General features: G+C 33.3%; 1 protein-coding gene across 1 annotated transcript in view; it reads left to right on the forward strand.

The window, feature by feature from the left end:
* PTPRQ (protein tyrosine phosphatase receptor type Q) overlaps positions 1 to 26,972 on the forward strand; it is a 196,965-nt gene that overhangs the window by 84,529 nt on the left and 85,464 nt on the right. Inside the window, exon 26 of the mRNA XM_033118569.1 lies at positions 22,974 to 23,297. Coding sequence (XP_032974460.1) covers positions 22,974 to 23,297 — 324 coding nt within the window. The remainder of the gene's footprint in view (positions 1 to 22,973; positions 23,298 to 26,972) is intronic.

Below are 26,972 nucleotides of genomic sequence, written 5' to 3' on the forward strand. Positions count from 1 at the left end.
CGATATGTGGGTAATACAGTGCTGACATTTGAGAACCGCTCTATTCCACTGTAGATTCTTTGCTTGTGGGGACTGTATCTTATTTGTCTTCGTTTTACTCACAGTTCCTAGCAGAAAGCCTTGGGAATTGTAGCCACTCAAATGTTTATAGAAGAAAGAAATGAATTGTTTTCCTATGAAATTCATGATTTTTCAGGAGGGTTTTTTTTTGTTTTGTTTTTACTCCATTACGATATAGTATTTCCACTAGATTAAAGTATAGATATTTTTTCCCAGGCAAATATGTTTCTTTTTCAATTAGGGAGAGTCATTCATATAAAACATGGGTATTAATTGCTGCTCCCAAAATATTTAAATAATTTTTCCATCTTTATAATTAAGTTTCAGGTCTAGTAAGTCATTATATTTATGATTACAATACTTATTAGATAAATAATTGCCTTTATCTGGGTTCACATGAATTGTTTGTTGATGAGATACGCGTCAGGAAGAACTGGAGAGTCATTGTTCAGAATGGAAACAGTTTTATAGCTGTTGCAAACTAGTAATTTATGGCGGTCCCAGATTAGTCACAGTGTATAGGCAGCTCTGAGTCACTGACTCTGTGCGTATTTTTGACATAAAGTAAAATCAAATTTGGCTCACTCTCTCACTACCTAGTGTCTGATCTTAACATTCCTTCTAGGGATTATTGGGTGTTTTTCTCAGTGTAAACTTGGTCATATCTGAGTGCAGTTAAACATGCGTCATGATGATTGAATTTATGAGAAGATTAGTGTTTGGTGTCTAAACGGGTTCCCTTGTCACAGTCAAGCATGTTGGTATAGAGAAAATATAGATGAAGTCCCCCAAACTTGGTACTTTTAACAGCATTTAATGTCAAAATATATCATGTGTAAAATATTTTATAGCAAGTTCATGTGCCTGTAAGACAACTTTCAGAATCTCAAGTTAGTTCAAAGTGCATGCACTTATATACGTTATTTTCAAATCTTGGCAAATGTAGTGATTTAATATTGAGTTTTGAAAACTTCTTTTTTTTTTTTGGAAGATACTTTTACAGTTTGGATTTATTCAAAGCTCTTCCAAGTTCAGTAATTTAGACACACAGGAAAATAAGCTACATCCTTCAGATGCCCAAAACCTCACTGAGGGGAAGTAAAATATGCAGTTGTAGTTTTTAGGAGTGTTCTTTTCTGCATTGATTTCTTTATTAGCTTTTTGTCAATGGGAGATATCAGGTACCCGTAGGGACCCACTGCAAGTCCACTGAATTTGCAATTATATTAATGGCACAGCATGATTGAGTGGGGATGTGTTCAATTTCCCTGTTTCTTTTTTTTCTCCCTTCTACTCTTGGTTCTTTCAAATATCTCTATTGTTTAATAGATTCTCAGTCCTCTTCTACAGAGCCTTGACCACCATTCCCCTAAGAACTGTTTAAGAAGTGCATTTGTTATGCACTTTATTTGGATCCCTGTGTTTTGGAACTCTAAGAATTCATGCTGTTCTGTAGTAGCATTTAAGACATTGAGTGTAGGTGGTGAAAGTGTTTCTCAGGGTTGCAAATTAATTCACTCATTTAAAAGTTCACTTTTTCTTTTCTCTGACTCCCACTGACATTGCTTTCCTCACCCATCTTCTCAGTCTAGATAAGAAGTCAAACATGCAGGCAAATTGCATGATCCTGTTTATTCTTAAGCAAATGAATTGACACATTCTACTTACCAGTCAGTAACTACTGAAAGCACAAAAGACATTAGAGTTGCCTGTCACAGATCACAAAGCAATAGCTATTAGCATTGCTACTGTAATTGAAATTCAAGTATTTTATAAAATATCTTTCACACAGACTTCAGTTTTAAAATTAATCTTTTTCTTAAGAGTGAACATCAGATGAGCAGTATCTTTTAAACTTGTAGTGTAGAGGACATTTGAACCACATATTCTCATGTAAGCTTACTAGGTGCAGGCTCTGTATTTGGGGTTCAAGACCCACGTTTGACTCCTGAATGAATGGCATTGGTGATCTCTGCTCTGCATGACCGAGTAACTCTACCATTATTGTAATATCCAATAAATACAAAGCAATTAAGTACAGACCTCATTGATAGCTTTATAGGAAAAGTTTAAACTCAGTAACCTAATTGGAAGAGGACGATATGGTCTTGAACCTTGAGTTTCATAGGCAGATACAATTCATGTTTAGTTAGATTGCCTGATATAGATCAATAAAATAGCCAAGTTTGCTAAGTCTTTTTGTTGTTGTTTTTGTTCCTCAGTATGCTATGAGAAAATGTCAACTGTGCATATCAAAGGTATTCTTACTTTTATTTGAGCTATCTTAGGTGGCGGGGATTCTAAGGAGGTTGGTTAGGGAGATCTGACGATTATGGGTGTGCTAACACACTCAGGGTAAGCCACCCTGTGGAACCATCACTATATGAAAATAGTGAGATTAGAGATAGAGGGGATTGAATAGGAATTCAAAGAAACAGCAAGAGAAAACACACTGTGGAATGAAGGAATGTAATACAAGGGCTCAAGTTGAGATGGAAGTCTGACTAGCGCAGAGGGCATTGTGTTGGAAAGAGTGTAGGAGGGAAGTTTGAATAACTGAAATGGACCTTTCTCTGCTCTTAGTTTAACATAACTGTGGCAGAAGTTTGAATATAATAGCATGGAAAATTGTTCACCCTTTGGTTGTCATCCCGATAAACTTTAATTAAAAAAAAAAAAAAGAAAATTGTTTAACCTACTAAATTTAGAGTAAGAAACAACATAAGAAACTCTAAAATAAGTTTATTATTTTGGGCTATTTTCTTAAAACACTGTAGTATTCTCTTTAGATGGAGAGGGATTTGTTCATTACATATTTACTGAGCCTCGCAAGTCACAAAGAACAAATGCCACAGTCCTTTCAATGGCTCATAGGTCTTTTTGCAACTCAGCATTCTCTTTCCTTAGTTATATGTATCTTCTCCTTCATCTTTTGAAATATATCCTTCAATGCCACCTCTTCAAAGAAGATCTGACTTATTTATGATTGAACCTTCTCCCAGCTAGAGTTTCCTAAACCCTTCCCTGCTCTGCTTTTCTCTATGTGTGTCATTGTCTAGGGATCTGTCCTCATGACAATACATGCTCCATGAGGACAGAAATTTTTCTTTGTGTAGTTCACACCTATTGCCAGTACGCAGAAATGTGTCTGGCATACAGTGATACTCAATAAATATATTATGAAAGAATTAATAAATGAAAAAAATCAACGTATAGGCCTAGAAGAATGATAAGCACAAAGTAAACACTATGCATGTGTTTAAGTAGAAACTTTCAATCACAAAATTATGTTTAGACATTTATGTGGTAAAATATCTAAGAAAGGCATGTCTTCTGGATTATTTTTTTTTCCGAACGAAACATTTTATTTTGAGATAGTTGTAGATTCACGTGCAGTTGTAAGAAATAATATAGAGAAATCCTGTGTTCTCTTTATCCAATTTCCTCCAATGGTAATATCTTCTAAAACTGTAGTACAATATCACAGCCACCATGTTTATATCAGTGCAATCAAAATAGAGAACATTTCCATGGAATAATCCCTTGTTTCCTTGTTATGGCCACATCCAATTCCTGCCCACCCTTCTTGCACCTCCCAGCATTTTAACCCTCTGACAACCACTGATCTGTTCTATATTTTCTATAATTTTGTCATTTCAATGTTATATAAAAATGTTTGTTTGTTTGTTTGTTTTTGCATTGATTGATATGTTCCTGTGATTTTCTTCTTTAGCTTGTTAACATGGTAGATTATATTGCTTGGTTTTCTAACATTAAACAATTCTTTGGTCTCTAGAATCATCCGACTTGACCATAGTATACTTCTTTTTATATGTTACTCATTTCTGTTTACTAATATTTTTAATGATTTTTGCATCTATGCTCATGGGGGATATTGGTCTATAGTTTTGTGGATTCATTTTTCACTATCTTTGTCTTGTTTCTTTATCAGGGTAAAACTAACTTCATAATATAAATCTCTTCTAATTTTTGGAAGAGATTGTAGATAATTGGTATTAGTTCTTCTTTAAACACTTGATAGACTTCTCTAGTAAACTCTCTGGGACTAGAGATCTCTATTTGCAGAGTTTGAAAATTATGTTTAAGTATACCCAGGATGCAAAGTTGGACCTGAAATGTGGTATCAAACCAGTTGCAAAGAGTGATAACACATTTGTCAGAAAGGAAGTTTCCAAAGAAATAAAGAAATATAGTAAACTAAAATGTATTGAACTAATATGAGATAAAAGTGAAATACCGGAGTGTCAAAAAAATGTATACAAATGACTTGCATTCATCTTTTGTAATCGGTATATATTGAGTATTACAATTTTAATACAGTTTTTTTCTTTCTTAAAATGTGTATACATTGTTTTGGCACCCTCTGTATGTGAAAATGTATGGAATACAGTTAAAGTAGTGAAGAGAGGGAAATTTACAGCATTTAATGCATGCATTGGAAACGAGGAAACACTTCATATCAATCATTTCATGCTCCCCTCCACTAGAATCTAGAAAAAAAAAAAGGAAAATAAGCCAAAAGCATGCTGAAGGAAGAAGATAATAAAAATAAGAGCAGAAATCAATGAAATTGAAAACAGAAAACAGGAAAAATCAGTGAAGCAAAGAGCTGGTTATTGAAAAGATAAAATTAACAAATCTCTAGCAAGCCTGACAATCAAAAAAAAAAAAAAAGAGAGAGAGAGAGAAGACAAATTACCAATATTTAGGAATGAAACCACTACACTCCAGACCTCAAAAGGATAATAAGGGAATAATACTAACGATTTTACACGCATAAATTTCACACCTTAGGTGAAATGAACTCATTCTTCCAAAAAGCACAACTACCACAGCTTACCTAATATGAAACAGATAATTTGAATAGCCCTATAATTATTAAGGATATTAAATCTGTAATGGTTTCCTTGAGTACCACTCTGGTAGGGAAAGGGAGGGCACCTCTCCATCATTGGCACATGGAGGTAGAAATCTGCGGTCCCCACCGTCCCTGTTAACAACAAAGGGGAGGAATCTGGGTGCCCGTGGGAAAGCGTGCTGCCCACTAGGACTCCACTGAGGAGACCTCCTGGCCCTGGACTCGTTACTGCCCCTTACATGTTCTCCACAGACAGGATGGAAGGGTCTGGTTACCTCTGGAAAGGGTGACAGTCTCGGCTCCCTATTTGGCCTTCTCTGACCTCCCCCTATCAAGGATGATTGGCATTACTGCCTAGTGAGGGCTGCAGGTAAGGTTCCCTATTTAACCCTTGTTGTCATGAGAGGGAGTCGGATCACAGTTTTTTTCTCTGGTTTTGGGGTAGAACTGTTATTGTCTAAAAGTTATCTTGTAGGCTGCACTGTTTTTTTAGGTAGAGAGAACTGGCTTGGCTGGGGGGAGGCTTTTTGGTCTGAGCTGATTGGCATTTCCAGATTGCTGTCTTCTGGGATATGAGTCAAAAAGAAAACCCAGGGAACTCACCACTCTGTTGTTCCTTGAATCCTAAGGTCCCTTGTTGCTCTGCCTTCTCACCACCTTTCAGAGTCTCCTTACGTTTGTTTTATATTTAATGTCCACAGTTTTAGTTATAGTACTTAGTGGGAGGAATAGGGAGAATATATCTACTCTATATTCTTCAAAGCAGAAGTCTATTCGTGGGGATATATTTACCACCTATGCATGCAACCCTTTTTATCCATCTATTTAAGATCAAGTTATTTGACACATATGAAGTATTATACTAGAAACTACTGGGAAGAATATGATGAAACAAATTTGCTTCTTGTGCTTTTAAAATTTAGAATTATATAATTTTATATCTTGATTGGATCACAGTGATTACCCCATCCAGTCATTTCATTTTGCTTCATGAGAAATGAAACAAAGAGGGTCGTCTACTTAGTGTGCTGTAACTAATTTTAGCAGAACTCTTACTAATTCAGAACTCTTGCTAATATCTTGTGATGACTCTCTTACCTTAGAAATTCAACAAATCATTTGTGTTCATTGGAATCAGAATAGCTTTCTTCCATTATGGGTCATTGTGGAGTGGGGAAATTCAAGGTCATTATACAAATTTCGTCATTCATTTTTACAGATAGATTTATGATATAAGCATATGCATACTTTTGTCCAAATATGGATTTCAAATTCAGAAAAATGAAATTTCTATTAACAAATATGTGCTTAACCTATAACATTAAAAATACTACGAGTTAACATAATAAGATCTGTAAAATACTGAAGCAAAATATATTCGGAGAAATTTTTAAAGGTCCTAGACACATATCACATTTTTTATCCTGGATCAGTTCCAAAGGTGTAATGTCTGCTATTATGAAATTGTCTTAGGTATCAAATTATAAATTTAAAAGTCCTTTAAATTTAATTGCTTTTGCAAAAAATGAATTTGAGTTACTCTGCATAACTCTCCTTGACTCCATTGATGCTCTAATACCTTTCATTAAGCAGACTCCAGGCATCGACTCTTTTCTTCATCCCAGCTCCAGCTAAAGCCAGCTGTTCTTCAAGCAGCATTTTTATTAACTTATTTAGGAACTGAGGCATATCCTATTACACTGTTTTCCATTTCTGTCCTATGCAGCTGTAACTGATACTTTTCATAACAGCCTTTACATATCAACCTCCTCCCCCATTTCACCCCATTTTTCTTATTCTCTTTTACTTCCCTTTTTAAGTAAATTAAGCATGTGTGTGTGCATGCAAAAGCCCACTTCCTTCATTTCTGCCTTTCTCCCTTTCTTTCTCTCTCCATTCTCTTTCTTTCTTTCTCTCCTTTTTCTTTCTTTCTCTCTTTCTGTCTCTCTGTCTCTGTCTCTGTCTCTCTCTCTGTCTCTCTCTCTCTCTCTGTCTCTGTCTCTCTCTCTCTCTCTCTCTCTCTCTCTCTCTCTCTCTCTCTTTTTCTTTATTTCTTTCTGGTAATATATTATTTGCTAGCTTCAGGATTGTGTGTTGTTTCTATGAGATTATAAACTTCCGGGGAAAATGTTTACTAATGGTATAAAAACTCAAATGATGAATAAATGAATTTTAACATTTTATTAATAATATTATATTTAGACTCAGTTTAAAAATCAATGCAATATGAATATAAAGAAAATGATTTTAACAAATAGAAGATTGTGCAAATTATTATTAAAGTCAAAACATAGTGATTTTCAAATATTACAAGTTTGATGGTATACCACAAAACAACTTTTGGGGAGGAAGCTATTTTATAAATATAAAACATACATAAATAGCAGCCATTATATGATTAAACACTTTCAAAATTCAAATAAAGAAGTAACATTTATTAATATATTAATGTCATAATTGTGATTTGAAATTTCATGACCTATTATTCACTGCAGCCTTGAAGAAAATCATCTACTAGTTCTGTGCCTGGATACCTTATTATGAAGAATTATTATTTTAAAAAATTTACAAGTTAGATAATATTTTTTCACATAGATCGCAGTAACAAAATCTATACTAGTTAAAGGATGTATTAAAAATCAGTAGCCCAATTTTCTGAAATCAGTTACTAATTAAGTTAGCCTGCTTATAGGATTTTTTTTTAAAAAGGTCTGTTTGCAATTTTTAAAATGCAACTACATTAATATTTGTTATGTATGAGAGTTCTGACATTTTTAAAGTTTAGACTTGAAATTTAAAACTAACTTTTTACTTACGATGTTATCACAGAGAAATCGTTAACTATATGCAACATGTCCCTAAAAGCTGGATTGAATGCTATTCTCAGATGTACTATTAGGAACTTTGCCTGCAAATTAAACAGTTACCAAAAGATAGTTGAAAGTAACTGTAGATGTATTTGGACTAATCTGTAAGGCTTCTTTTCTAGTATGGATATATGAGAAATACATTAAAGCTCATGATTGTTTTTTCTATCAGCTAGAAAGTATGACTGTCTAGTATTTTAAATTTTTGTATAAATGTAATATGTGACTGACTTTGAATATTACTGCTACATATTTAAGGAAAGCATTTTTTTTTCTTTTTATGTTTTTGATTTATGGGAAATTATTTCATATACAGTGAAATGCACAGAACTTGATTGTACAGTTCAGTGAGTTTTTACAAATGTATACACACATATAATCAGCGCTCAGCAACATACAGAACTTTTCCATGTCCCATACAAAGTTCCCTCGGACGGACACACACTCCCCAAAGCAATCACTGTCCTGATTTTTATCAACATAGATTAGTTTCACTTGTTCTTAAGCTATATGTACTCTTTTATGTCTGGTATATTTCTTTCAACATAATTGTGAAACTCATGTTGGTGAGGGTTTCAGTAATTTATTCTTTTTGTTGTTGAGTCATTTTTCATCATATGGATATCCCATTATTTGTGTGTCTGTCTTCTTTTGATGAACGTGCAGATTGTTCCAAATTAAGTGTTATGAATAAAATTGCTATAGATATTTTTGTGTAAATCTTTTTTGTGGACTTGCTGGGTTGTAGTCTGTTTAACTATTCAAGAAACTGACAGTTTTCTAAAGTGGTTGTACTATGTTAAATACATACCCAACAACAATGTATGAGAGTTGTAATTCCTTCTCAGTATTAGCAGAATTTGTGTCATTTTTAATTTTAGACATTCTGGTTGGTGTAAAAGAATTTCAATTCTATTATAAGTTTAATTGTCATTTCTGTAATGATTCATGATATTAAACCCTTTAACATAGTTATTGACAATTCATATACAGGCATTCTTTGCTTTACATTTTAGTGTGGGACCATGAACTATAAAGCTGAATCTGTGCAAAACAATTTTCACAATCATGGGGAAATTTATGATTGTTCCATGATCATCAAAATGTTTGGTCAGTACATTAAAAATTTATTTTACTATCAGTTATAAATATATAGAAAAATGAAAAAATAATAAAAGCAATATTTAGTTCACACACTGTTATGTAAAACATTAGCAATATCAGGAAACTTTCTGATTTCTTTGTAAAAAAAATTATCTAGTGTTTGCTTAAGTTTTCTCATTGTTTAGGTTACAATACAGAGAGAGCATCTTTTCTATGACTTGGCAAATTTTTATACTCCTTTCAGACATTGGATTAGTTTCCAACATTTTATCCTTTGCACTTTCACTGTTGTGAAATATAACATCATTTCTTTATACTGTTCTCCAAGAGTTCCCTTAATGTGAAGTTTTTTGTTGATATTACTTCTCCTGTGACATCATCCTTCATCCTTTTCATCGCAACCACTTTTCTCATTTATGTCCATAAGTTTGTTTTCACTAAGTTCCTCTGGCTGCATATCTAAAGTTACTTACATGGCAGCAATGTCAACATTCCCATGTTTAGCTATTTGTTCTAAAACTCTGTTTATGTTTATTATGTTTGATTCAAATTTTGCTTTCAGCATTATCACTTTTGTTGCTTAGCTGCCATCTTTGTTTGCCGATATGTCACATGAATATGGGCCTGTGACATACGCACATGGGAGACAAGGAAGCAATATATCTACACACTTTGCTGAATATATTCTATCCCATTGACTTGTCTGCCTTTTTAACAATACTATGCTGTGTTGATCGCTATAGCTTTACAACAAATCTTGAAATCAGATAGTGTTTAAGTTCTAAAAACGTTTTCATTTTCAAAATTGTTTTGGCTATTTTGTTTCTTTGCACTTCCTTATAAATTTTATAATTTGAATCATCTTGTAATTTTTCTTTAAAAAACAACAACCCTGTGGCATTTTCATTGGAATTGCATTGAATCTATACATGCATTTGGGGAGAATTGATATCTTAACAATATTAAGTTATCTGATCCATAAATATGGTTTGTTCCCCTATTTATAAGCTCAAATTTCCTTCATCAATGCTTTGAATTTTTCAGCAGATGAGTTTCTCATGTCTTTTATTATTCCTAGGTATTTAATTTTTTATGTTATCCGAAATTGAGTTATTTTAACTTTAGTTACCAGTAGTTTGATATAGACTGTAGAAATACCATTGATTTTGTATATTGATATTGTATCCTACAATTGCTAAATTCACTTATTATTCCTAAAAGTGTTTTTTTAAAAATATGATCCTTTAGAATTTTCTACATTAAAAATATCATTTCATCTACAACTAAATTCATTTTTATTTTTTTCTTTCTAAACTCTCTGACTTTTTTTCCCTTCCCTTATTTCACTGGCTAGACTCTGTGATACTGTATTAAATAGATGTGGTAAAGCAGACATTCTTGCATTGTTCCTAATCTTGAGGAGAAGCATCCGTCCTTCATCACTTTGTACCATGTTTACTGTCGGATGTCCATGATCACATACTTTTTTACTGTTACCCTTGTAAATTGCATGATTTATTTTTGAATGTTAAATGAAATTTACATTCCTGGAATGGACCACATTGGACAGATGCATTATCATTTTATACATGGCTTGATAAGTGTTTATGAGTTTTGTTAATTTTTCCAAAGAACCAACTTTTTAATTTGTTAATGTTTTGTTGTTTATCGGTTTTCCAGTTCATTGACTCCTGATCTTTATCTTTTCTTTTCTTCCAAATGTTTTGGGGTTTTTCGTTGTTTGTTTTGTTTTGTTTTTAAATTAAAGTTTATTTGGGTGACAATGGTTGGTAAAGTTACATAGGTTTCAGGCGTACAATTCTGTAATACATCATCTATATATCACATTGTGTGTTCACCACCCAGAGTCAGTTCTCCACCCCACTCCCCATCATACCCTCATCCTCTTGTATATTTTGGTTTTAATGTGTTCTTCTTTTTGTCTTCTTATGTTGAAAATATAGATCATGATTACTTTTGTCTTTGCTTTGTGTCTCTTTTCCCCAGCTTCATTGAGGTATGATAGACAAGTGACCATTGTATACATTCAAGGTGTACGACTTGATGTTTCGACATATGTAGTGAAATGATTCCCCCAGTTAAGCTAATTAACCTGCCCATCACTTAATATATTTATCTTTTTGTGCATGTGTGGTGAGAACGTTTAAGATCTACTTTCTTAGCAAATTTCAAGCATGTGATGCGTCAGTATTAACCATAGTCTACATGCTGTGCATTATCCAAAACTTACATAACTGCAAGTTTCTACCCTTTGACCAACATCCCACTATTTCCACTTTCCCCTTCTCTGGCAACCACCATTTTACTGTTTCTATGAGTTCAACTTTTTTAGATTTGACAAATAAGTGATATCATGCAGACATCTTTCTGTGTCTGGCTTATTTCACTTATCATAAAGATTTTAAAATATTCTTCTTTTCAGATATTACCATTTATACTCATAAAGCTCCTTCTAATAATGATATGCTACAAATTTTGATTTTTTACTTTCAGATAAAAATATTTTCTAATTTCCTTGCAATTTCTTCTTTGAGTCGTGATTATTTTAAAATATGTTTAATTTCTAAATACTGGGACTTTTGTAGACACCCTCATATCATTAATTTGTTCCCATTATTATCATAGGGCTTACTATCTGTAGGACTTAAGTTTCAAAAATTTGTTGAGATGTTTTTCTATGGCTCAGCATATGAATTATCTTGTTGAATGTTCTTCCATGCACTTGAAAATAATATATACTCTTCAGTTGTTGTCCATAATGTTCTTTGTATTAGGTCAATGTGGTTGTTAATGTTGCAAATCTATATTCTTACCACTTTTCAACCTAATTATTCTATCAATTATTGGAAAGGGAATGTTAAAATATCTAACAATGATTGTGGATTTGTCTATTTCTTCGCATTTGGCTCATGCATTTAAAAGTTTTTCTCATTAAACATATTTATGGTATAACTTCCTAACTCACCCTTTAATCATTATAAACTGTTTCTTTTATCTTCAGGAATAGTCCTTATATGAAAGATTCTTTTGTCTGATTTAATATGGACACACACTTTAGTTTACTAGTTGCATGTATGTCTTTTTCTGTTCTTTTAAATTATTTCTGTCATATTTAAACTGTGTCAGATAGACAGCAAAGTTATAAACAGCATATAATTGGGTCTTTTATTTTTGTCTGTCTGACAATCTCTGCCTTTTAAATGCAGCATTTAATCTATTTATATTTAAAGTCATTATTAGTTTAGTTGAGTTTAGTTCTCCTGTTTGCTGTTTGTTTTCTATTTGTCCTACCTCTTTTGTAGTTACTTTGTTCTCTATCTTGACTTTCTGTAGGTTATTTGAATAGTTTTAGCTTTCTATTTTAATTCCTCTGTTGGATTTTTATCTATACTTCCTTATCTTATTATTTTAGCAGTTGCTCAGGGGATTACAATATGATTCCTTAGTTTATCACATCTACTTAAATTAATGTCACACAACTTCACATAAAGTATATGAACTTGCAAAAGAACAGTTGCATATATTTTGTGATACTTTGTGCTGTTGTTGTCATACATTTGACATCTATATATTTTAAATAATTTACATCTATGTACATTGTAACCCCACAATTTATTGTGTTATTTTTACTTACAGAGCCAGTAGACATTTAAATAAATGAAGAAAAGGCCACATGTCTTTCTCATTTAATTACCATTTTTGGTGTTCTTTATTTATTCCAGAGTTATGAGTTGATTCCCTTTCAGCTGAAGAACTTAGAATTTCTTCTAGTATAGGTATGCTAGTATGACATTCTCTCAGATTTTACTTATTTGAAAAATAGATATATTTTGCTTCTACTTTGGAAGAATTTTTTCTCTGGATATAAAATTCTGGGTTGATAGTTCCCCACCCCTCAAACACCAATATTTTTCACTTGAATATTTTTCATTCTTTTGTCTTCTAGTAATCATTGTTTCTGATGAGATGTCAGCTGTCATTTATTTCATTAGTTCTTGTGTGTGAAATATGTTATTACTTCTAGCACTTTTCAAGTTTTTTTCTTTGTATTTACTTTTAAACAGTTTGATTATGATATGGCTAGTATGTTTTTTGTTTCATTTATTTTGCTATGGGTTCATTTAGCTTTTGGTATTGGTAAATTTGAGAAATTTTTGGCCATTATTTTTTCAAATATTTTTTCTGCCCACTTTTATCCTATTCTTATGGGACTCTAATGACATACCTCTTGATAACGATCCCTTAAGTGACTGAGGCTTTATTATTTTTTTTCATTTTTTTTTCTTTGTTCTTCAGATTGGAGTTCTGTGTCATTAAGTTGAGTGATTCTATATTGTCATCTTTAATCTGGTGTTAAACAAGTCCAATGAATTTCTCATTTCAGATTTTAGACTTTTAAATTCTAGAATTTTCATTTAGTTCCCTTTCATTATGTCCATCTCTCTGCTGAAACTGCCCATTTGCTTTCTAATTATGACCATGTTTTTCATTGTTAGATAAAATATTTATAATAGCTACTTTAATTTTTTTTCTGTTAATTCCTACATATGAGTTATCCTGTGATATTTTTCTATTGAACACTTTTTCTTCTTCACCATAAGTCTCACTTTTCTGTCATTTGTAATTTTTCTACCTGCCCAGTAATTTTTAAACTCATATTGGACATTGTTGGAGCTGTTTTGCAGAAACTCTGAGTTTTGTTATCTTCTTCTGAAGAGTGTGGCTTTTATTCTAACAGGCCATTAAATTACTGAATGGCAATTTTATAAATGTGTGATTTTGGTTTCAGCTTTATTTACAGAGAGAATTCTTTAATCCTGGGACACAGAGTAAAGTAAATGTATGGCCCTTTTGAGATTTGAATGAGGCCTGAGCTGTTCTTTTCAACCCCTTAATTTACTGGGACTCAAATTTTAAGTTGTGTTGCCCCTGTATTGGGAAACAACTAAAATTTCTTTCTTTCTTTCTTTCTTTCTTTCTTTTTAGATTAACTTTATTATTTTATTTTACAACTAAATTTTCTACTCAGTTTTTCATCTGTTGCTTTCTACTTTGTTCCTTGTCACGTCATTTATACATGTACAATAAAGAAATTAGCTCAGGATTTCAGGGGATGTTCAACCCAGAATTTGGGTTTAACCTCACTATTGCTCCCTCCTTTCCCATCACATTCTCTGACACTTCAAGCCAAAAGTTGTTGCCCCCCCCCACCCTAGAGTTCATAGTTGTCACCTGCAGGAGAATTAGTCTGACATAACTATTCTGGCAATATAAGAATGGATACCCCAAATTTATTGTTTCAGCACTGGAATATTTGACATAAATTTTTGGCAGCTTCTGCAGAATTGTTTTTTGCATGATTTTGGCAATTCTAGTTAGATTGAACACTTTTATGTATAAAATAGCCTTACTGAATATCTTGTGGTAAGTACATAGAAGGGGGATTTACATTGCAATGACTTTAAACAGTAGACATTTTTGTTCTTAAAAATATTTTGAGATTTTTCTATACTTTATTTCACAGATTTCCCAATCTTATTTCATCCTTTCTCAACTCTTGATATTTCACCTTCCATCTCTCTATTTATTCTCTTTCTCTCCCTCTCCTTCTCTCTCCCTGTGAATTCCTGAGAAATCCAAATTCTTCTTTCTCTCTTATAGAGCTTTCCCCGAATTTTAGATCCAGGACCTTATATATTTTAATCTATCAAGGTTTTCTGTACAGCCACAGTCCTTAGAAAAGAGGAATGATTTCAAGTGGCATTTGATTTCAGTCAGCACTGGTGACTCTTGTTCACCAATCAACATTGGTGACAGCATTGATGACACTTCTTGAAATTTGTTCATGAGTCCATGCATCTATGCATCCATCCATTAGTTTGTTCACTTATTCACTTATTTGTTAAACAAGCATTCTTGTTTTTAAATTAAAGTTTATTGGGGTGACAATTGTTAGTAAAGTTGCATAGGTTTCAGGTGTACGATTCTGCAATACATCATCTATATATCACATTTCTTGAGTATCAATGTGTACCAAGCATATTGGCTTACTTGCTTTTTTTTATGATCTCTTTTTCCTATTCTACTTTATTGCCTATTAACTACTGAGTTGACAGAGACTTCATTCTTTGTCATCTGTTGTTCTGATACTCTAAATAGTTTTCTTAAATGTTCTTTACTCTCATGATTTCAAAACTTATATATACATATTTATCTCAATTTTTTTTCCTGACCTCTTATGGTAACCTAAGCTTCTCCTCCCAAGACATCTCTATTTATCCATGCTGACAAAATATGAAACTAACATTGTATTTACTCATAGCCGTCCTCAAGTGAATCCCTACAAACCAGTATGTCTTTCCCATTTCCTTATCAGTGTCAATGTTTCAATTTAGATTCCAGGTGTTAAAGGAGTGATCTTAATAGACAATTAACTCTGCTATATAATTACTACACTAACAACTGCTTCAGATGAATTATTTCAAATCAAACCTGTCATTTTTAATAGACATTCTCATGATATTACTTGGTATAATGAGCTAGCAAGCTAATGACTTTATAAAACATATCAACTCATTTTGCCTCCAAATAAGAGATGTACAATCCGCTTTCCTTGTATTGTTCTTAAAAAAAAAAAAAAAAAAAAAAAAAAAAGCTTTTCCCCAGAAGTTTTGCTGTGATATTGTTATAAATAAGTTCTGTGTTCAATAATATTTGGTTTAAAACTATTATTATAGCTGTTGTCCATAGAATTTTGGGTCCCCAGTTGTCCATATATACATTCATTGGGATAAACATATTTTAAAAAAAATTTAGGAAATCTTAGTCATGCTTATATATACTTTCTTAATTCTCTTTCATGCAATGGAATGTTTTAAGATGATTTAATTTGTCATACTAATAAGAGTGTATCAATCCGTATTCTCAGCTTTGTAGCATCACCTATAATGTTTATGTAGCATATTTTGGTAAATTCTGTTCCAGCTACTCCAAAATCTATCTCTGGATTAAGCCAGACTGTCCAAGAGAAGTGTACCTGAATGAAATAATTAGAACCTCTGGAGAAATAGTCAAAATTTACAAAAATGTATTTATACATTTTGTACAATTTACAAAAATTGTATTTATACAATTATCAAAATAATGATAATTATTCTGCCTACCCACACTATTATAAGAAAGAGGAAAGTTAAACATTTTTATTATTTACTATGTAGGATTGTTGTTGAGGACTTTGTTCATTAATTTACATGGTACCCTACTTGTGAATTTGGGGGGAGAAATATACCTATTATCTCAGTACCAGAGATTATTGCATTTTTCTTGATAATTTTAATTTGTCTTTATGGTCACAGAGATTTATAATCTCGATTTTTTGTTTTTGTATTATTTGCTATAACACTCAGAGCCAAACCATAACTTACTTCTAGGAAATAACAGTGTATATTTTATCTGTTAACCTAACTCCTGGGTTCATTCCATTTGTTGTACTCATTTTCTTCTCTGACCATTAAATCATCATATTCTGCAATATTCTCTTACCTTTTCTTTTAGCTCTATATCTAATCATTCCTTGTCACTTATATTGTACTGCATATATACATTATCTAACCAGTTTCTATCAAGTTTTTGTTTTTCTAATGACTACCTATATGGAGGCTCACTCTTTTCTTTAAGTTTATACTTTACCAGTTAATGTCTTTTGGTTGTTCGCTATTGCCTAAAGCAGTCATCTAAACTCATCTCTCAAACTTTCAGTGCCTTTCAGTAACACTACACTTGATGCCCCACCAACCTGTTTTCTTACTACTTCCTTAGACTTCTTTTTTCCAGTATAGTGTACTTTCCAGCCCTTGACAAACATTTGTTGCCACTTATATATGTCTCCTCATACTCAATCTATTTAAACATTGCTTCTTCCACATCGCTACTAATCCTAAATTGTTCCTTCAAATTATAGCTCCCAGATCTTCTCTTTCCATTGGGCCTTTCCTTTCCCTGTCACCTGTTTATGCTGGTTGCGATTAGCTAAATTACTTTGCATGTATGTATGAAAAAGAGCTGATACCCTGAGACATATAATTGCTCATGCCACTCAATGTGAGTGTCCAAAAAACGCTATTGATTAAATTCAAGTTAATGCAAAATTTATATTGGGTTTGATGAAATTTTCTTTGCACTCAACTTTGCAGGGATTTCTATTTTTATGTTGATCCAAACTGTGTTAGCATTAGTAAACTGTACATTTATTTGTGTATGCTCGAATCATATATTTATACCTTGTGTTTCTAAAAGGATTATAGATTATTTAAAAATTAGTAGAGACAAAAATATTCTTAATAAACTAAGACAGATGGTGTTGATACTTTTATAAGTTTTATAAATATAACTTATAAGTATAAATTTTCAAACATCTCTTTGCTTAAAAGAGAGTACATCTGTGCTTGAAGATGAAGATATATTGTGATAAATAAAGAATTAAGGAAACTTGGTCTTCCCTGTTCATATACTTAACCAGGTCAGTGAGAAGTCAACAAAATTACCGTCAGAATCCTATCATGAAACTTGGCAACTTCTAATAATTGATATTCAGAAGTTTAGAGAATAATTATATTTTACACTCATTTTCATCCTCTAAGTGGAATCTACTAACTAATCACTAAAACGGACATACATTTAAATCTGTTACAAATTTCACTTATATAGGTCTACAGACTTTCATTTTAACCATGATGAAAGTATTTCACCGATAAGAATAATTTATGAATAAAAACGTAATTTACAGAATACCTTGGCAGTAAATGTTGATCGCTTCATCACAGTTCAGTCATGTTTAGAAAATCTAAGCAAGCTGTGTGATTACTCCAGGAAGCATGGAATGATGTGTTCAAATTAATACCATCTGTGGATAGAAAAAGTTTGAAGTTTTTAGTCATTCTTAAAGAATGGAAATCTGATTCTCCACGCTAAAGTGAGTGTAATCCTTTTTGTATCTGTAATTCAATAGGACAGTTGCCTTGAAATAGTCTAGTTCAACACACAGCTCATCAAAAGAGAAGATACTGGATATAAATGAGGGTTACTGCTGGTCATTTATGAGTGCTTCTGAGATAGCCTTCTTTAAAAATAAATTATCTCTGAGTTTTATATTTGGCTTCATATTAGTTTTATTTCTGGTTCATCCTTTTAAATACATTTGATTGAAAAATGTGGATAAAACTTTGTACCACGTGAAAACCAAGGGACTGTTTGAATGAAGCTTTAATCACATAGTTAATACTCATGGGTGACCATATGTGTCAGATGGGTGTCTGTACAAGACCCATCACTGTACCTGTCACATGGAAGGCAACGGCCATTGTTATTACTCTTGCTTTAGCCAGGATAAAAATAACTCTAGCATGGACCTTGTTTCTTTGTCAAGTTAAAGTACTATCCTGTTTAGATTTTTTTCTTCTCTGTAGCACTTATTTGGAGAATACTAGAATCTGTAGACCAATATTAACCTGCTGAAAATTTTTTTACTGTGCAGAAAAGTTTGCCATTTAAGTCTACTTTTCTAAAATCTGAACATTGGAGGCAGAGGGGAAGTTCTTCATAGAACCATAGGCACCTGCAAGGAGTCATCCCTCCTGCTGAAATGGGGAAAGGGTTACCTCCTCTTCTCCAGTTCATTGCATGGCTAATGCACACCTTTCTTTTCCCATCCCTAGTTGCTTAGGAAACCCTAGGTAAAGGAAATTGAAACATAGACAAGGTGGTTGGTGGTAGATTTGACAGAAAGGAAAATGTCTAGACCATACTCCCTAGCTCTCATGGGGAAAGAGCAGAGGCTACGGTTTTAATGCAAATGAAAAGTCAATCAAAAACGTCTGAAGTATCCCCACTGCACTTAGGATAAAACTAAAAATCTTTAATCTAATCTAGAAGGCTCAACATTGTCTGATTTTGGCCTACATCTCCAACTTTCTATCTTCCTATCCATCTCTTGTGGACCCAGAGTCCTTCTTTAAATGTTTCCAATGTGCCACACTCTTCTCACTCAAAGTCTTAACATAGCCTGGTGTCTTATACCTGGGAAGCTATATGTTATCTGTCAGGTCGCTGGTTAAATTATAATTTATCAGACTAGCCTTTCCTGACCATTTTCTAAATCAAATTCCTGTTATACACTCTTATTAATTTGCTCATACATTCAAAAAATATTTATTAAATGCCTACTTTGTTGCAAGTATGAATCTAAACCTTCAGAGACACAATCTAATGTAGATGGACATTTGCATGTACATATATAATATATAAATAAACACATTTTGGAATAATTGCTCAATCTTTTTTTATTGATATGAATGCAGAATCAAAACCTTTCTAGGTCTTTGGTGTAAATGTTAGCGCGAAGTGGAGATGAAAATAGGTTTAGACCCATTTGAGGTGGGTTTTCAGTGTAGATCTGGGATTTATAGGAAAGTAGATATCAGTTCAAAATAATGAAGGCTGTGTGAACTAAGAGAGCTATCTGGAAATAAATTTTGAAATAAAGCCCCAAGATTTTGCGTTTCCCATTGCTCTATATATTTAAACAGAGGTTAAGTAAGTAGAGATTGGCCATTTTGTAGAGAGAAGTTGTATTAATTTTACTTTGTTGTGTCACAAGTTATCACTTAATCCCTTAAAATAGCATCCATTTATTCACACACTGTTCCATAGGTTCTAAACCTTGCTGTGCCTGGATTCTCTCTTCAGAGTCTCACAAGCTTAAATCAACGTGTCAGTCAGCTGTACTATCATGTGGAGCTCAAGTCCTCTTCCAAGATCACATGGCTGTGGCAGAATTTGGTTTCTTACAATTGTAGGACCGAGAGATGTTCTGAATTCTTTATCATGTGGCCCCCTCCTTTTTCAAAGCCAGCAGTAGAGAAATGTTTATACATTTAATCTATCTCGTGCTAGATATCTTACTTCCTCTTTTTTAACTAGCCAAAGAAAAGTCTCTTCTTTTATAGGACTCATGTTATAAAATCAGGCCCACTGGATAATCTCCCTATTTTAAAGTAAACTGATTTGGATTCTTAATTACAGCTACAAAATTTCATCACATCAGCACCTATATCACTGTTTGTTTGAAAAACAGGAAGAAAGTGTGTGTACAGGGGCCGGGAATCTTAGGGGACATCTGCCTACATAAAGGTCAGACATAAAAAGTCAAGTTGACCAAGATCATCTCTCACCAAAATAGATCTATTATATAAAACTTTACTTATTCCCTGTTGCTACCATCTTGCCCCTTCTTTCCTGAACAAATCAAGTGGTATAAGATGTAGTCCCTTTTCCTCTTGTGCAGTTACCAAACTGGACTTGATAAAACATACTTTTGAGCATCTTAATTCTGACACCTTTATAGCTTTCCATTGCCTGACAAGCTATCCCTCTGACACAGACTGTCCCCAGGCTATTGTACAGACTTTCTGTTTGTTATTGCCAATATGAATTATAAACTATAATCACACTTAAGTTAGATCACATTACCCCCTCTTCTAGAATCTTTCCAATTGGTGAAATCCTACCTCACATGCCACCTTTTGTCTTAAAACTTTCTCCAAACCCCCAAATCAGTCATATTTCTTGCTTTGTGTTAGAATAGTTTGAAACTGTGTCTTACTTTCAAGTGGTCTGTGTTTAAACTTAGTGGCTGAGGGATTTTAATAATTAGGAAATTCTACTATTTAGCCAATTCTAAAATTTCTTTTTCTATGAAGGTAAATTTTTCTTAATTTTTTTTCTCTAATTGTTTTTCTACTTAACTAAAGATAGAATAGAGGTGTGTTGTAATGTATCAAGTATTCTGTTTGTAACGCTACTTTAAAGTTAATGTTTGATTAAATGCAGTAATAGTTGATGATAAATATTAGTATTTGAAAACAGAGTAATTGAATCTGATGGCTTTAAGTAATTTACTATTTGTTTTCCATTGCATTAGACTAGCTCTTCTCTTTCAGATTTCAGTAACAATATAAGCCGTAGGTGTGTAGATAACTCAGTAAAAATTTAAGAGGAAATCTAAAATTTTAACTTAAAATCTAGACCTCTCTGCAGAACTCCAGTCTCATGCATCTGTATACTATTTGACACCTCTTTCTGGGTATTTGGTAGGCATTTCAAAGTTAACATGCTCAAATAAATTCTAAATCTTTCTCCCCAAAGCGTACTCCTTCTGTAATCATCCCCCTCCTGGCTAATAGGAACTTGATTTTTCTGTTTGCTCAATTCAAAGACCTTAGAGTTTTGCTCTGCTACTCTCTGTCTCTTGTTCTCCACATGTCACACATCAGCAAATCCTATCAGCTCTCCTTCAATTTATATTAGAATCTGAATGCTTCCTTTCATTTTTGCAACTATGAGGCTGGTCCAGGCCATCATGATCTCTTGTTGTTGACATTGCAATAGCCTACTAAGTATTCTCCGTTTTCACCTTTGTCTCCCTTCACTCTACTCTCAACACAGTAGCTAGAGTGATTCCATGAAAACATGTTAAAGCCTGTAACTCCTCTGCTCAAATGGAAGTCATAACAGTGTTCTACAATGTTGTATACAATCCAGCCTTCAGTGTTTTTCTCAGACCTCGACTCCTACTAGCCACACTGTCCTCCTTGTAATTGTTCAAATATACCAAGCATAGTTCCAATATAGGGCTTTTAATAGTACATTTTCCTCTTCTGGGAATGTTCATCCCTCAAATATTCACATGGTTAGTTCCCCCACCTTCATCAGGAATTTCATGTCTTCTAACCAGTGAGGACTTCTCTAACTGCTCAAGTTAAAAATTCAATATATCTGGAACAATCTCTCTCCTTCTTCCCTTCCTTACTTTACTCCATAACACTAACCATCATTCAAAATACTATATATAATACTTACTTAGATTTTTATTATATATAAACCTCCTGAATATAAATTACACAAAGGTAGGGACTTTTGTGTGTTTTATTCATTGAATTCCCAGAACCAATAATAATACTTGACATAAATTGGGTGCTCATTCGATTTTGAAGGTTGAATTAATATGATATGTTTAGGAATAAATGGATTTTTTAAGTGCTGCTTTAATAATTGTCTTATTTTTAAGTGTGAATATTAACATACAGTTTTTATGAATGATGTAATTTTCATAGAAGTGATTGTTGTTATTCTAGCTCTGCCTTCTGAGCAAAAACCCTTGCACATATACAGAAAAAGGCATGGTTGAAGAAGGTACTTAAACCACTTAGTTCATTGTTCTTCCATATTTCTAACCATAACATGATTGTATTTCATGCCCAACATATGGCTATTTCTAAAAAACCAGAGAAAAGCTTATGTATCCTGAATCCCTAACCAGGCTGAGAGCCTGGCACGTGGTAGTCATATAACAAACCAATGGTTAAAATGAAATCTAGTAAGAGTTTCCAAGTAGAACTATGTGATTATAGGTAATATACAGATACCTTCGTCTGTGCTGGATGATGTTCCAGAAAGGGTTTTGTTAATTTTAAATATATGCAAGATAAAATAAAAATCAACTACTTATATAAATTATTAATTCACTTAATAATCTTGTTTATTTAGAATCATTTCCTAACCACATTTCCTATATATAAGATTCACTTGTATCTATCCAAACATTTAAATATAAGAACGTCTTTCTTGGGACTGAATATTAAAATTCAGACCGTTATATGTGCCTGCAATTTTCTTTTGTACCAGTGCTTATATACGAAGCCAAAGTTTATATAAGTAGTTTATGAGTGAATTGGGGAGCAAAATTGGAAATAAAAAAGAATCACAATTGTTTTGTCCTCTACGTCTTTGAACCACTGGTTTTTGAAACATCACCTTAAGGTTCTGCTCATTAAATACGGGAATGTTAATCTAAGGGCAGTTGTAACAAGAGATACTTTATGACATCACTAGGTGCATAATAAAGAAATATTTTAAAATCCTGTTCCTTCTGTTTATAAAATATTTGCTAATTCTAATCATTTCCATTTTTTTCCTTTAATTTTCAGTTCCCAGTGTTCCCGCAAATATTGCCTTTTCAAATGTTCAGTCAACTAGTGCAACATTGACATGGATGAGACCTGATACTATCTTTGGCTATTTCCAAAATTATAAGATTACCATTCAACTTCGGGCTCAAAAATGCACAGAATGGGAATCTGAAGAATGTGTTGAACATCAAAAAATTCAATACCTCTATGAAGCTGACCTAACTGAAGAGACGGTATATGGATTGAAGAAATTTAGATGGTACAGATTCCAAGTCGCTGCCAGCACCAATGCCGGCTATGGCAACGCTTCAAGTTGGATATCTGCACAAACCCTGCCTGGCCGTAAGTAATGTCCTGTATGTGTGTATATACTTTTTCATTCCACACAAAGCTCTTTAAATGCTTTTCCATAGAGATCACTCAAAGTGTAGGTAAAGGTTGCTCTTACAACTTAAGTTTTATATTTTAAAACTAATTGGTTGCCCTACTTGCTTAGACAAATCATTAACATTAAATAAACAAATTTCTATTATTACTTCCTGAACACTGTCTACACAGAATTGTGATGGCTTCCATGCAACACAATGTGTGTGTGTGTGTGTATATGTATGATATATATACACACTGATCTCTGTTCTATTCTGTATCTGTATGTTAATAATTTCTGCTTAATTCAATTGTATGTAAAACAACGGAACATAATTACTGAATTATTGCACAAACTAACTCATGTAGTAACATATTTACTTTTAATTTAATTGAATACCAATGGGAAATTCATTTTCCATCATTATTATGGCTTTTCTCAAACTTCCAGAGTTGTGCTGAGGTCCTAGGGTCCTATATAGCAAGCATTACAGGCCTGTCTTGTGGTCCATCACGAGGCTTTACTGACTGCCATGGAGAACTCTTAGTCCATGCCTACATTTTTCCTTCCTATCTGGAGTCTCTGTTGCATTTAAGCCAGGTTTTACAAACTTTTCATTGACTTCAGGCTTACACACACACACACACACACACACACACACACACACACACACACACACACACACACTCGTGATAGCTCAGATGGATTTGTCTTCTAGCAGCTCTTCAGCTTGTTCTTTTCACCTATACAAAATTCTGAAGCGAAGAAATGCCAGAGGTCTGACTCCTAGTTTGAGATGAGGAGGAAGGGAAAAATATAAAGAAGAAACACAAAATCTCTCAAAAATTTTCTGCCGTCTACACATTTTTCGGGATGTTTGCATTAAAAAGAAAAAAGCTTTTTAAATGCTTTTCCAAAGAGATCACTAAGTGTAGGTAAAGATTGTTCTTGCAACCTTAGTTTTATATTTTAAAACTCACTTGTTACCCTACTTGCTTAGACAACATTAACCATAATTAAGTAAAGATTTCTATTAGAATTGTGATGGCTTTCAAGCAATGCACTGTCTCTGAAATGCTATTCCTGCCCCAAGCTCTCCAGATCAAATTTCAGGTCAGCTGGGTCCCCCATCCAGCACCATCCCACATAAATCCTCCAAATAGGCACCTTCTGGTTCCACCCTCCTATCTTGACCAAGGCTATGACTAGGTGATCCCTTTCAAAGCCAAATCACATTTTCTTAAAAGTTTTGCTACCTATTAGTAGAATAACATATGCACGTGCACACACGTGCACATACGTACACACACACACACATTTTCAGTAATAGATGGATGTAGTTTTAGTCCTTTATAGACAGTGAAATATGCATTGATCTAGAAGCTTCATTTTCTAGATCACTAAGTGTGTCTCTTGTTCCTATTTCCCAGAGTACCTGGCATAATGTTTGTGTAGTCAATGTCCAATAAATGTTTGTTAATGTAATTCGACATGAGATAGAATCTGGAAAACTCAGCCATCAACACAGTTGTACAACCTCTCCTCTTTGTAGCACTGACTCTTGGTTTCTGTAAGATCTGCACTTCTGGTTTATCTCCTACTCCCTGGTAGCTAGCTCTTTTCTCAGCCTCCTTTGCTGATCCTTTTTTTTTTTTTTAACTCTAAGTATTGGAGTGCGAAGAGATCATACTTGGTTGGCCCTTTTCTTTATCAATACAAACCTCTAGGCGATGTTAAGTGTTCTTGTTCTGCCCTGTGGCTTTAAAGTCTACTTATATAGTGATTATTCTCAAATACGCATTTATTTCCAGCTCTGACTGCTCGGTAGAACTCAGATCAGTATATTTATGTGATCCATTGATATCATTGGGCATGTGTTTTGAATATACCTCCTCAAATTAGCATGGTGTAAACACCAAACCTTCTCATCTTCCAATTCTCCCTATCTTAGTAAGGTGCACCACTCATCTGGTTGCAGAAAATGAAAATATGGCAGTGTTCTGTTCCTCCACTCTGCCAATGGTGTATTTCTACCGTGCCATCTCTATATGGCCCTCCATTTGCATTGCTACCATATTAGTCCTATCCTTCATACTGCTACCATATTAGTCCTATCCTTCATACTGCTACCATGTTAACTTGACTCACTTCCTAAGCTTTCAGGCTGATCTTTTTAAACCTAAATCAGATGATGTCATGTCCTTTTTAAAAAAAAAAAAAAAAAAAAAACACAAAAAACTATCCAATGAACCCATTGCTGTTAGAATAAAATTAGAATTTCTTAACATGATTACTAAGCCCTGCATGACCTCACTTTTACCTAATATTCTAACCTCATTTATAACCATTTTCCTACTTACCATTACCCACTAGACATTTTTTCTGTTGCCTAAACACACGAAACCCTAGAACTTAGACTTTTGCACTCTCTGTTCCCTTTGACTAGAATATTCTTCCACCTCCATCTTCCCATGAGCAGCTTTTTTATAACACATACCTCTACTTAAATATTCCTAATCAGAATGAATTTTCCTGACTACCCAATCTAAAATAGTTATGCAGTATTTTTCTAGAACATCATCTTGTTTAAGTGAATATCTGTAATTACCTGATATATTTTTTTATTTGTTTAAGAATCTGTCTTGATCATTGCTATTTCCTTCTTACCTAGAATGGTGCCTAGTAACAGTAGGTATTCTATAAATATTTTTTGAATGAGTGAAATTTGACTGAACAAGATAATGTGGATAAGGGAAAATGAATTGTTTTCCACTGCAGGTGAGAGGATGATGGTGCCATAACAAAGGAAAGAAAAATATGGAAAAACCAAATTTGGGTTGGATTTATTCAATAAGTACATTATTTTGAAATTGTAGTTGAGAAGAAATAACTATTCTAATATAAATAACTAGAAAACAAAAAGAAAATAGATGCTAGAGATTAGAATATAGGTTAAGTCAGGGATTTTATTCTTTCAAGCCAATAGGAATAAATAAAATCACAAGTACAACTTTGATAGAAACGGGACATTGACTGAATGAATAAATTTTAAAATCCCAGGAACAACTGGAAATTACTTGAAGGGATCAGACAGGTACCATAATGAAATAAGCAGGCTGATGTCAGGCAATTGGGAGTGGTGGAAACCATGGCAAATTAACAGAGAATGCACTGTCTAGAGGGGTACCCACTACTCACCCCTGGCTGATTATTGTCTGCTAAACAGGCTGTACTACTAGGACTTCTGATGTTTCAAAGAAACAGGGAAGTTATATTTTTTAATATAAAAATCTTCAATTTCTTGCTTGTGACAATTTTTTATTATTTAATTTAAAAGCATTTCATTGCGCAAACCAAAAACATCAGTAGCCCAGATCTGGCCTGTGGGCAGCTAATTTTCTAACCTTTGGTTAAATAGATCTTGTGTCTATTTGTCTGCTGCCACTAAGGGTGTCTGTTCTATTCCTTATGAGCATCTGACTTGTGTACTACCTGCCTCTACCTACTACACTGAACCAGGAAGTTGACTTTCTAAATGTACCATCTCTTCAAGTACTCTAGGTGCTATGATAGATGTTCAATTAGGATAAAACAATATATCACAGGATCAATTCAGAAGCTAGTAAATGAAACTGGGAAGATATATTTTT

The sequence above is a fragment of the Rhinolophus ferrumequinum genome, chromosome 10 (assembly GCF_004115265.2).
Source record: "Rhinolophus ferrumequinum isolate MPI-CBG mRhiFer1 chromosome 10, mRhiFer1_v1.p, whole genome shotgun sequence".
Taxonomy (NCBI): domain Eukaryota; kingdom Metazoa; phylum Chordata; class Mammalia; order Chiroptera; family Rhinolophidae; genus Rhinolophus; species Rhinolophus ferrumequinum.